This window comes from Egretta garzetta, unplaced genomic scaffold (genome assembly GCF_000687185.1).
Source record: "Egretta garzetta isolate BGI_Z169 unplaced genomic scaffold, ASM68718v1 scaffold178, whole genome shotgun sequence".
In the NCBI taxonomy this organism is placed as follows: Eukaryota; Metazoa; Chordata; class Aves; order Pelecaniformes; family Ardeidae; genus Egretta; species Egretta garzetta.
Genome location: NW_009260506.1, coordinates 1,449,295 through 1,462,927, shown reverse-complemented (window position 1 = coordinate 1,462,927; position 13,633 = coordinate 1,449,295). Strand labels below are relative to the sequence as shown.

At 40.3% G+C, this 13,633-nt stretch overlaps 1 protein-coding gene across 1 annotated transcript in view; it reads left to right on the top strand.

Annotated features, from left to right (window-relative positions):
- The first annotated feature begins 1,229 nt into the window (after window positions 1-1,229).
- Window positions 1,230-13,633, top strand: part of PTPRT (protein tyrosine phosphatase receptor type T) — a 350,381-nt gene continuing 337,977 nt past the window's right edge. The window contains exon 1 of the mRNA XM_035900121.1: window positions 1,230-1,380. Within this exon, the coding sequence (XP_035756014.1) occupies window positions 1,230-1,380 (151 nt within the window). The remainder of the gene's footprint in view (window positions 1,381-13,633) is intronic.

The window sequence follows — 13,633 nt, the reverse complement described above, 5'->3', positions numbered from 1 at the left end:
AGGCAGTGCAGCCAGTGGGAAGGAGTAAAGAGTCAGGAGCACCTCTGTGCATATAACTCTCCAATTAGTGTTAAGAGCAATTGGCAGTTTGGCTGGCAGAACAAGTTAGTGTTGCCCTGAGCGTTGCTCAGTCCTTGCAGCTCTGACGTGTTAGATGTGTCCAGTTGACTTTGAAGGACTAGTATCTGAGAGAAAAATTATCCTCGCTTCCCTAGGAGAGAAAACCAAAGCAGTACAGAGACACTGTTGACATGATTAAGGTCTAAACTCAAGGCCCCAGGCTGCCTGATCTAATGGATCCAGTACTGAAATATGTTTGGCAGACTAAGTTGGGCGGACGCGAAGAGGAATATGCCTGAAGTAATGTAAGGGACACCAGTGAAGGAATATCCTACCAGGGAATAAACTAGCTTGGTTTGTATGTGTCACACAAGTTTCAAAGATCTGTGTTGGAATACAAAATTTCATTCCAGTGTTCATGGGTTTCCCTTGATTCACAAATGTTCAGGCAGCTGCCAGGTTATTTATGACAGTTAACTTCTTCCAAGTATTTCAGGAATTGCAGTAGGAAAGATCACTTAGTCAACAATCTGGGAAGTGTGAATGCTAGTTGCCATCCACTTCTTGTTATTCTCTTGTTGAGCAATTAGAGGGTTGCACTCAAAAGTATTGACTCAAAAGACCTTGAGAAATGATCATGTGCCACACAGAGCTTCATGTTGTTATGCAGGAAGATGGTTAAAAGGAAGGTTGCACTTTCTTTAGGTGTAACCCAACCTTGTGTAATTCAAGGCTTAAAAGCAAAAAGAAGTGAGGATTCACTGTAGGAACACTGATGCTGTGCTTGTTTGCCATTTGTGTTCCTTCTTCCACTTTTTTTTAATATCTGACTTGGAGGTTTAGTACTTAAGTATCAGTTACTGGGACTCAAATGCAAATATTCCTGCACGTTTGCATTGTGTGCAATTGTCCTTGAAAAGGTAAAGACAATAGGTTGAAATAAAGGGAACTCATCTAAGAAACAGTAGCATGGAGGGAAGAAAACAAAAGCTTCCAATGAATACAAAGTGTGGAAAATATAAAAATATTTTTGGGATACCTTCTCCACTGCCTGAAATCTAACATGCGGGAAATGAATTTTATTTTTCCTTTTTTTCCTGCATAAACTTGGGTACAAAATATTTAAGTAAATGACCTACCATAAAGAGATATAAATAATTAATAGAGGAATGTATTCATTTTTCTTGTTTTTAGGTGGTTGTTCATTCGATGAGCACTACAGTAATTGTGGTTATAGTGTGGCCTTGGGAACCAATGGATTTACCTGGGAGCAGATCAATACCTGGGAAAAGCCAACAATGGATCCTGCTGTCCCAACTGGTAAGTAAGAAGCCTCAGCAAGAGTGGGGTGATATTATTCTTTGGGAGAATCAGCTGTTAGCCCTATATGGGTGTGTACTAGGTCCAGGTAGCCACGACAGTGGGCTAGGATTTCATTCAGTGATAAAAAGATGAGTTTTGTCTTCAAAATAATCTGACAACAGAATTCATAAACATGAGATGGCTTTTTACAACACTTGCCATTTGATATCCTTGCTGAATCATTTTACATTCCTTATTCCTATTTTCTTCCTGTATTTAACAGAGAAGAGATGTTTTGGATATAATATTCTCGGGTTTGGCCAGTTTTTTTCATGTTTCAGGATCAGAAAGCATGTTTGAGAGGCGAGGAAAAGTAAGGCTTTGTAATGTCCGGGAATATCGGACCTTCCGGTTACCATTTAGCTCTTAACTGACTGCGTTAAATTCTAACCCTGAGAAAGACAAGAAAAATCCTAAAGAGTTAACTGTAGTAGCTAGTGCTTGATTAGGCTTCAGTGACAGTGAAATTTCCATATGCAAGGAAAACATTTCCAACAGAGTTACCAGAATATGTAATTTACTAACAGATATTGAGAACACCCAATAGTAGTAGCTTAATCTTCCATGTGATACTTGGAATGTTCTCTGAAGAACTCATAGTAATGGTGATTTCCAATAGTTTTGTTTCTCATTGGAAGTTACCATTATGTTGTATATGGATGTATATAAGAATAAGTTCTCTAGCCTTAATGAAAGTGCTGTGGAATGCTTTGTTCACGTCAAAAAAGAACTTCTTTGAAGAAAGCACACTAAAATTTTCTAAAAATCATAGTTTGTCTGTGTTCCTTGCCACCTAAAATAGCAGTGCAAGCCCCTTTAATGGACACAGTGGAAAACAGACCTGACCAGCCAGTTAAGACTTTGATTTCAGTCCTAAGAAAGAAGTATTTGTTCTGGTTAGTGCATTGCACTCTTGAGAAGCATGAACTACGTGGCAGAACTGGGATATAATGTTGTTCAAGAGGTATTCTTATGCCTGTAATTACTGGGGTAAGAGACTTGTAATTGCTAGCTGCCTGTTAAGGATACCATGTAGAGCTGATACAACAATAGCTCCCTGCCGTAGCCATTGATAGACAACCCAGTCGTCATCCCTGTATGCTTGTTTTCAGTAGAAAACAAGCGCACAAGATACCAGCCTAACTGCATTTTCTCCATCAGCAAAAGTTTGTTAAGTTGTGGGTTTTTCTATTATTTTATTATTGGAAATTGTTTGGATCAGGATCAGTGCGTAATGCCTAATACCACTTGATATGACTGTGGCACCCCCAGGGAAGTTAATTGTGAAAGTTGCAGGTTTCTGGTCTTGTCTGTAAGAATGTATTTCATCATTCTGGATGTTGTTGCTTTTTTAATGATGGCAATTTTATCTCTATGGTTCCTTAGCTTCTACCCTGTTGTGTCCTATTCCCTGTCCCTGGTAAAGACCTAGCTAGAGAGACATGACAGATCTTTGAATTAAATAAATACAGGTGTGTGTTTTCCCCCTTAGTACATCATTCCATGATATCTAGGAGCACTAATAAATACATAAAGATGTTATAGCAGTGTTGTGGTTTAACCCCAGCCAGCAATTGAGCCACACACAGCCACTTGCTCACTCCCCCCTGTTGGGATGGGGGAGAGAACTGGAAGAGTAAAAGTGAGAAAACTTGTGAGTTGAGATAAAGACAGTTAAATAGCCATGCATGCAAGCGAAGCAAACAAAGGAATTCATTCACTCCCCACCAGCAGGTGGGTGCTCAGCCATCCCTAGGAAAGCAGGGCTCCATCACGCATAACTGTGACTTGGGAAGACAAACGCCATCAATCCAAACGTCCCCGTCTTCCTCTTTCTTCCCCCAGTTTATATACTGGGTATGACATCATACAGTGTGGGATATCCCTGCGGTCTGTTCGGGTCAGCAGTCCCAGCTGTGCCCCCTCTCAACTTCTTGTGCCCCCCCAGCCCCTGGTGGGGTGGAGTGAGGAGCAGAAAAGGCCTTGGCTCTGTGTCAGCCCTGCTCAGCAGTAGCGAAACCACCCCTGTGTTATCAATGCTGTTTCCAGCACAAATTCAAACCATAGCCCCATACCAGCTACTGTGAAGACAGTTAACTCTGTCCCAGCCAAAACCAGCATAAGCACCTGTAAATTTAATAAAGGTTAGGCATCAAATAAGAAACACAGAAAACTTTATTGCAGAAAGATGCAAAGGTAAAGCTGACATCAGCTTGGAATGTGCTGATAAAGAAATATTATCTGAAGAGATTTTAAGGTGTGTAAGGGGGAATGGCTCAGTTCCTCACATTACTAATTCATGTTTTAGGATTATTCACACAGAATAAAAGGTGAAATCAGTAGGTAGAAAAAGAAGATCGACCACAGCAAATGTGTACAGAAGGCTCTAGTAACAAAAACATGTTTTCAAGAGCTGTCCAAATCATGCTAACCTTGAAGTAAATTATAGTGGTCAATTAGACTGCCTGAAGCTAGCAGAGTCGTTCAGAGCTATTGAGAGTCTGTATTGCTGGATAGAATCATAATGCATGTTGTTTGTATTGGTTACTCATTGAAAATCTGTTTTGTGAGAATAAAAGATGTTTACTTAAAATTCATCTAGCGGCAAAGCCAGGCGAATAAACTGATGAACAGCACGTTCCACTCCTACAAGCAAGGACATCTTTAAAACCACAGCACTAGAACATTTGGTGATTGACTTTCCATTCCATTTAATTTCTCCATAGCAGCTGAAAGCAGCAGGGTGTAAATCCACCGAACTGCAGGGTATAAGACGTGGTAACAGGGAGGTGCTCACGGAATAAGCATCTTCTGGTGGCCAGCCATAGCTAGGAAAGCTCTTTAGTATGAAGAGCAGTGCCAGAACGCAGAAGGTTCTGAGAACGCGAGCAGTAATGTAGATTTTCATTGTCAGGATGGTGTTTTAGCCACCACCTTATTTTTGTAGCTAGAAATAGATTAAAATACATTGTGGAAATAGTAAAAAAAAAAAGTGAGCAGGCATTAGGTTGGTTCAATGATACCAAGTAAGTCTGCAGCACAGCCTGCTGGGGGTCGTTGGCAAAAAGCAAGGCCTGCCCCCAGCCAGGTCACCCAGCCTTACATTAACGTTGCCATCAGAGCTATTTTCTTCTGTAAAATGTATTGGCTTTCATAAGTACTGTCAGGTCCCTTTGAATTCAACCAAGCCACAGAATTCTGTCCTCCTGAATACTAATGATAGTATCTAGCACTTTTTTCAATACTTTTCATCATTAGATCTCAGAGTGCTCTTCAAAGGAGGTCAGTACCACGAATGCGAGCCTGAGTCTATAGTGCTGTGTAATTCTCTGCTGGCACACTGCTGCAAAGGTCTCTGCCCAGGGATGACTTTCTATTCTTTATTTTTTGAATTAAAATGTCAAAAAAAGGGGGCAATTAAACTGTTCCATTAGCAATGTAGAAGTTTGTAGGCAATTTGTTTTACTCCATTGCTAGCAAATAAACTGTTTTCTGTGAATTCTGTGATTAATTCCTTAGGGCTGGAAACAGTGTTAATTGGAGGATTATGAACCAGATGTTTGTTGTTCTGAATAAATGTTTCTGAAACGTGAAAGACATTAATTTTATGTATCCAATCCCTGGACTTGTCGGGACTCTCATTCCACCTTCTTGCATAAAAGCAGGAGTGATTATAACAAAATATCCTTTAACAGATGGGTGCTTACTTAAGCCTGAATATCATCAATTATGAGTATTCTACAGTCTTTGGGCTGCTTGTTCCACTCTCTGAGTTACAAAGGTTCTCAGTCCTTCATTTTCCTTTTTATGGCTTCATCTCATTATTTTTTGTTCCATCTTTGACTAGGGAGAATAATCAGTTGTTGCTCTCTTTTATAACCTCCTTTATATAGTTGCATGCAGTTAAGTCTTTGTTTTGTGGGACTAAACATGACCCAGTCCTTTTAACCTTTCTTAATTCAGTGTCTCATTTCCTTCCCTCTACCCTATGCCTTCAATCATGGCTTTCTTATCTCTTTTGGGTATTTGCCTAAAGCTGTGTTGCCAAGCAGGGATTCAATACTCTGCATGACAGTGCTGGCGGGGCACAAGACTTTAATTCTGTTCTAGAAGTTCAATGTACAGCAAGTAGATTTCTCCTGCTTCTCTTTATTTCCATCTTGCAGATTTTATTTCCCTTTTTCTGTAAATATTCAGTCTTTATGTGCTGGTATTGGATGATAAGAGATGGACACGGCCCTTTAGTTTGTGTTGGATGACAGAAGTTATTTCTTTGGTTGGTAAGGTAGGGCCTGAGCTTTTCTGTATTTTTGACGCAGGTACTTGGTTAGTACAACAAGGACATGTTTTGTGTTTAAACCAGCCAGGCAAAAGCACTGGCCTTATTTTTCATGTTACAGCATTGCAATATTCCAAGGACCCTGGACCTGCCTGCTTTTGCAGCAGTTGCAAGAGTAATATTAATAATGAAAGTATTTAACGTTTGCATGTTCAAAGTATTTTACCATTATTTGCTAATTAACTCCAATGGAGACTTAACCAGGGCTGACTAGACTGAAGTAATTACTTTAATTGTATTAAAAATGATTCTACTCTGAATACAAAGCCATCATGCCATGTGCCTTTCTACAGCAGCATTCCTTGGTGTTGGATTTACCGTTAATCTCAAATTTGCTTTTGTGACGTTTCCCTGTTCCAAGTTAGCAGATAAGCAGTCAGCACCCAAAGGCTGAAGACTTGGCCCCACCTGCCTGACTGCTCTCTTCCCTTCATGTACGTAAAGTGGCACTTAGTGTAAGTGCTGCTTTGTGTATATATGTATACATAGATATGTATCTACATGCATGCTCTATATCACTGCTGTTTCTTGCTGAATTGCTTTCTAAGTAGACATCCGGTTTGCCTGGGAAACAGGAGTTTAGACACTATGAATTTAGGGATGCAAACTGTTTGGAAGAAATTATATGAGAGGGAGAGAGAGAATTAGAGCTACAACACTTGTGTGTTACTTAGCAAGTGCAAATTGCCTCGCTTTGCTCTGTTCCACAGAGTCCACAAATTTTCTGCAAAGAGAAATGGGACCTGTTACCGACCAAAGGTGTTTTTGTGGTAGAAATAGATGCATTTTTATCTTTCTAAGACCCAAACTTGCTTATGATGTCCAACTCATGGTTTGGAAGATGCAAAACAGTAATGGAAAATGCCACTGATACATAGTTTTATGGATTTTGCGTATGTGTTGCTGTAAAGCTTATCAAGTAGCAGGCAACTAATGCTGCACCAGTGGCTCAGGAGCGCTTCCTCTATTTACAGTTAAGTTAAATGATTTGAAGTGTTTTATGGTGCTTCAGAAGACTATGGCAGGTTAGTACGAAATGGCTGCTAACTACACGTTAGTGGTTATGGCAGTTGCAGCACTGACAGGTTCCCCTTTTCAGCATTTGCTTTATAATCTTCCCTTGAGAACTTGGAGGAGGAGTCTGTGCTGAATCCTCTTAATGGTGGACATTTTGAGATAATAGTTGGCAAGGTTAAGGCACAAATGGGTTCTGAGAGCTTTCTTACCAAGCTTGCATGGTGTGGCCCAATGAAGTGAACACAGCTCAAGAGCAGTTTGGTGTGTGCAACTCATCACTTCCCTTTGAATGCATCGCACCACCTCACTGAGAATTTGTAGCAAAGGTAAGGGATGAGGACTCTTCCCACATCTAATTGGGTGTGTTCTTTTGTTCCAGTAACTGAAGGCCTCTCTGAGCTTCTCACTGAAAGAACAGAAGGGTTATCATCATTAGCGTTGCTTCGTGAACTACTCATTTAGCAGGCGAACATCATAGACATGATGTATATATGAATACCAGATGGCTAAATTCTACTTGGACTCCACTGAACTGAGTGAAGTTTTATGTTAGTCTAATAGGCCAAATGCTTTTCTATGTCACCTTCCTCTTTTTGTTGAGTGGCACCATGGAGTTACAGCATGAATGAGTAATTATGAAACAGTTTTCCTTGAGGAAGGTGAAAACCGTCCATCTATGCCCACACTGAAGACAGGCAGGATCCTTTAATTTCGTTCAGATTACTGATGTGAAGTTAGTATTAACCTCTACAAAGAACAGAACCTCTGTGCATAGGTCAGACATTTGTCTTATTTTCTTCAGGCTAGAATGAATGCCAGCAGGAGTTAGATTCAACATTTGTGAATTTGAAAGGTGATGCAATAAAATTAATATTTTCCGTTGTCTGAGTGTATTAATTCTTGCTAACAAGAAAATACACAAACAAATTTGTTAAATGAATAAATTAAAATTCAGCTGTTTATATGATGAATCATGATCCAATTTTGTCTGAGTGGGAGAAAGAAATTTGGCTCAGGTGTCTGTATATTGTTTTTCTCAAAAAAAATATTTTTGGCAGGGGAAATTACGAAGAATGAGTCAATTATGTTTCTCCCTACTCTTTCTCTTCCATACAAGTACATACATTAGTCTGGGGGTAGGTAATGAACTCAAAGTCATTTTTCAGATTTTAAGGTCTAAGCAGAAAGGGATTTCTGGAAACTTTCCCCAGTGCATTTTTATTTTGCTGTTTACTATGCAGCTTCATGTCTGTGTTTTGGGGTTCCTTTTTATAGTTGCAGTTATAAATAGTTCTTCCCCGCTTCCAGAATTTCACCTCTATTTCACACAAACCTGAGTTTTGGGGGTTGTTTGCTTAGTTTCCTGGATTTATTTTAGTGGGTGTGCATGAGAATGTTTAGGCTGTTGGGTAAGTGTACTATTTTGGTGTATTTATAGCTTTGACAGGAATGTAACCTTGCAAGCAACTAGAGGGAACTTTTTCTGCACTATGGCTTTTAATTGCTCTGTCTTACTCTCTGCAGTAAGGCCCCCAAAAGCCATTGCTAGAACTGACTCTCTAATGGCTGCTCAAAGCCCAGCATTAGGATTTAGTTGTCCCTCAGAGGAATGTATTGTCTCCCATATTTTTTGAACTATCTCATATCAGGTCTTGGTTGTCAGTAACTAAATCATACCCGCATTAGTATACAATTTTGCTTCTTCAGGCAGGGAAAGCCAGCAATGAAGACCATGAGCATTTGCTTCTTTTGCACTGAACTGTTTTCAGAAAGGTAGAGACTTAAAGCGATTAGTCTTAAGAGTGATTTTTACCAAATATTTGCTTTCTGTCTTGTGTTCCTGTGTTCTAACACCAAGTAGAGCCTTTCTTTTGTGATGAGGTGTGCTAGTTTTGGGTGGAATAGAAATAGTGGGGGACCATTTGGCCTAAGTACATGTGAAATTGCAGACTTGTAAATTAAGAATAACACACTTAAATGCTAAGCAGTTATCTATTCCATGATGTAAGATGCAGGAGGAGTTGATTTAATTAAGAACATTTACCCCTCTAGAGGCCTTCTGCTGAAGGGAAATTACATCTCAGTTTTTAATACTTTGTCATTCATATTGTAAATGTGAGAGTGAATTTCTCTTTATGAGCCACTGAGAGAGGTTAGCGTAAGCATACTTCCACTTAGATGCAGATGCTACTTTGGTACTGAAATGAAGCTTCACAAGGATGTGTAGCCTACTCTGAACATGGTATAAAGAAATGTTACCAAAGATATCCGAAAGAATGACTTCTAGGAAGGCCTTTTAATGACCCTGAAGGGATTGCGGTCTGTAGGGCATAGATGTAGTTGGTACATAGTTGTAGATGGTATATTGGAACTGTTGTCAGTCTATTTTTGATCCTTTTCCATGAAAGCTGTCAGAAACAGCGCTGTTTATGAATGCCAGGACCTTTCTGTTATCACCATTAGTGAGACCACAACACTTTTAAAGCACTGCTGTAACATTATTCAGCATCACACCAGGAGGAAGGACAAGAAAACCATTGTTGTAGGTGGTTTTCCTCCATGGTTTCAGTACTGAAGCACATAATTTTTCTCAGCACCTGTTGGCTCTAGCAGGAACCGATGCCTTTCAGCATCTTAGCACACAGGCTGCGCTTTTTGTAGTCTATTATTTTGAGCTCTATTAGGACATGCTGTTCAGATGCCAAGTGTATTAAAACTGTTTTTTGTTTGATAGCCAAGTTAAGGAATTGTATAGCCACACCAATAGAAAAACATTTCTCAATAAAAACTTTAAAAGCTTCAGGAGTTGGGGGATAGAAGGAAGAGAGGTTTCTTCCAAGTAGATGAAATCTAGTTTAAATTCTGTTGAAATAAATACAGTTGTATTGAAATAGGGCTAGAATACAAAACAAGCTTTGACTAAGATCTTTTATTTTAAATACTTATTTCTGTGGAAATTCTTTCTATAGTGAGGGTCAGATTGACAATTTAATACCTCTTCACTCATATTAGGGAACTCAGAGCAAGAAGAGAAGCATGCTTAAGGAATGACATGAGTGAACAAGGTGCATTGGTACAATGAGGGATGAGGAAGGTCTTTCTGGTGAAGATGGGATACTAAAAATTATAAATGTGAAGCTAGTGGATATTGAGGAACAGAGGAAAAGCAGTGACTAAAGTACGAACAAATGTTTCAAAAGGAGTAAGTAAATTCTACTGATATTAAACAAATTGGCAGGATTAGGGAATACTGCAGGTCTAGTGAGAGCTTAAGGCATTTGTCACGGAACCTTCTCTCCGTTGGGTAGAATCACAGAATCATAGAATGGTTTGGGTTGGAAGAGACCTTAAAGATCATCTAGTTCCAACTCCCCTGCCATGGGTGGGGACACCTTCCATTTGAGCAGGTTACTCAAAGCCCCCAGCCAACCTGGCCTTGAACACTTCCAGGGATGGGGCATCCACAACTTCTCTGGGCAACTTGTTCCAGTGCCACACCACCCTCATAGTGAAGATTTCTTCCTTATATCTAATATAAATCTACCCTCTTTCAGTTTAAAGCTATTACCCCTTGTCCTATCACTATGTGCCCTTGTAAAAAGTCCCTCTCCAGCTTTCTTGTAGGCCCCCTTCAGGTACTGGAAGGCTGCTATAAGGTTTCCCCAGAGCCTTCTCTTCTCCAGGCTGAACTCTCTCTGTCTGTCTTCATAGGAGAGGTGCTCCAGCCCTCTGATCATCTTTGTGGCCCTCCTCCAGACTCAGTCCAACAGGTCCATGTCCTTCTTATGTTGGGGGCTTATCCTGCTTTTGGCTGGGATAGAGTTAATTTTCTTCCCAGTACCTGGCATGGTGCTGTGGTTTGGATTTAGCATGAGAAGAATGTTGATAACACACTGATGGTTCAGTTGTTGCTGAGCAGGGCTTACACCAGTCAAGGACTTTTAAGCTTTCCCTGCTCTGCCAGGGGCACAAGGAGCTGGGAGAGGGCTCAGCACATAAATTGAGGGGAGTTGGCTGGGGGGCAGTGGCCGCTTCTTGGAGAGGGGATGGGCATCAGTCAAGGGTGGTGAGCAATTGCATTGTGCATCACTTGTGCATATTCTATTGTTGTTGTTGTTGTTATTATTATCCTCTGCTGTTTTATTAAACTGTCTTTATCTCCACCCATGGGTTTTACTTTTTTCCCAATTCTCTCCCCCATCCCACTGAAGAAGAGAGGGAAGCAAGTGAGCGGCTCTGTGACATGGTATTCAGCTGCCGTCTGGGTTAAACCACAGCAGGGTCCCAGAGCTGAACACAGTACTCCTGGCTGGGGTCTCGTGAGAGTGGGGTAGAGGGTGAGAATCACCTCCCTTGACCTGCTGACCACGCTTCTTTTGATGCAGCCCAGGACACAGTTGGCTTTCTGGGCTGCCAGCACACATTGCAGGGTCATGTTGAGCTTCTCATCAACCAATACCCCCAGGTCCTTCTCCTCAAGTCTGCTCTCAATCCATTCTCTGCTCAGCCTGTATTTGTGCTTGGGATTTCCCTGATGCATGTGCAGGACCCTTGTCTGTCTTCTTTATCCTAGAAGGCTGGTGAACAAGCTAGAGATGGAAAAATCTAACAGGAAAGAAATTCCAAGAGAAGAATGACCTGAGAGATCTGCACAGGGCAGATAGGCAAAGTCAAGATAGACCAGATTTGAAAAGAGGAAGGAGAAGGCTATGAATAAACAGACAAATGCTGACAGATAAGGATTTGCTGAGGAAATCATAGGCAAAATTATTCCTCAGAGTTGATCCAAGAAAGCAACTGAGACATTAAATAGGCATTCAAAGTAAAGGCTGGGAAGAATACAGGAAAGGGAAAAAGTGTAATTAAGGTTGTTGCTCAGTCCCTCCTGTGCTTTAATAGCAGAGCCTTGCTAAGTCTGTCTGTAAGAATTTTCAGCTTGTTGCAGTTGCTTAACATAGAATCAGTGGAATCCTCCTGAAGTCTCTTAAATTCAGTGGAAACTGGGTATAATCTCTCACAGAGGCTGTGTGCTGCAGTGGAATGTCTGGCTAATGCACTACTTTTTTTGCCATTTGTCTTGTTTTTTCCCAGACTCTCGTCTTTCTCCTTTCTTACTTTTTTCTTTTTTTACTTCTATCGCAAAACCATCATACCACTTAACAGACTCTCAGCATCTGAGTACAAAGCTATTGTACAGTATCTAAGATTCCAGTGTTATGAATTATTTAACTAATGCCGTTTCTTTACCATAGGCCCAATTCAGTGTATAGTGAAATAATTGGAAGTCTTTCCACTAGCTTCAAAATAAACAGGATGGGGATTCATAATGAGCAGTGCACATGGTCTAGATTTTCAAATACTTCACTATTTAGTTAGAAGGGTAGAGATTGTTTGGATGGAATGGTAATAACAACCTCTGTTCCTTGGTTCCACTGAGAACTGTTGCTATTGGGATTTTGTGGGGAAAAAAAAGGAGTTCATTTTTTATGCTTAGGAAATATTAGCATTTGCTAGATATTTAGTGCATGTAATTTGGCACATGAAAAATACTGGCTTTAAATAAGTCTGTTTTCTGAAAGTCATTTATACATATACAAAAGGAAGTTGATAGCAACAATATTCAGATATTCTCACGGGGAAAAGTAATGTATGCATCTCCTGCATAGGCAATCCAACCTCCTCCATATCATTCACCTCTTTTAGAAGGGAGTGGAAACTGTTGTGGTTGTATTCCTTTGAGATGAAAGTTGTAATATTACAAATTATCACTTGTTTTCAGTATTGACTAGAAAAATAAATGCAATTACGTTTATGAATGTTGAAAATTAAGCAAAATAAAGCAATTGTATGTGTTTGAGGATCTTTTCAAATGAAAAGCTGTATTCACTGAGTTCTCATCAGCTCTTTTTCTTACTGTCATGTTTCATGATGTGAACACTCAATTGAATGAACAGCTGCGGTAAAAATGGTACCAGGCAAGTCACAGGGAATTCACAGAAAATTGAGACATTTCAGGCTGTAACACAAGCCCTTTTGGGCCCTCATTTACCTTGAGAAAAGCTTGGCTTTTTATTAGCATGATGTCTATAAACACAGAGCAGTGTCAAGCCCTTATTTGCAGTACTCACACTTGGTACTTTGGGGTAGGCCTCGTACAAACAGAACAAAGACACTTCACCGTCACTATAGAGAGGGGTTGTATTTCTAATTGCAGAAACAGTTTTTTCTTCTGGTCTTCTACTTACAGTGCAAGCATGAGGGTAATGTGAAGGAAATGTCAGTGCTGATCAGAAGGATTGGAAAGCTGAATAGGAAACCTACAACCCAGCTCAGGTGTCTAAGAGCCTCCTTGGTTTATCTAATTCTTCTAAAGCAAGACACTATAGATCTGACCACATCCTTTTGATCTTTGAAAATACCATCCTTGTATGGGTGTTGGCTGAGTCAGGCTGTAGTCTCAACGGATGTTTTATCCAATCTTCCCGCAATGCCTCTGGCGCACACAGCAGCATAAGCTGTGCCTGGAAGGATGCTGAAAGAACAAACTTAGAGGCAGTAAGTGGCCGTCCCTCTTCAAAACCAGGAAAGAGCAGGGCAGAGCTGTTTCTCTGATTAATTTTAACATGCTTTAAAACAAATGTTTTATGTCCTGAAAGTTTATGCACTGCTTCGATTTTTTAATTCATTTCTATACCACACATCTTTAATGCCCAAGTTAGTAACTCTCTAAGAGTGTGATTAACTTTTTCACAGGATAACTGTTAGTGGCACTGCCTCAGCAAGTCAGTCTGCCCCATAAACTCAGGCTTAGCTGTTCATCTTTCAGATACCACATGAAAATGGAGACACTTCAAA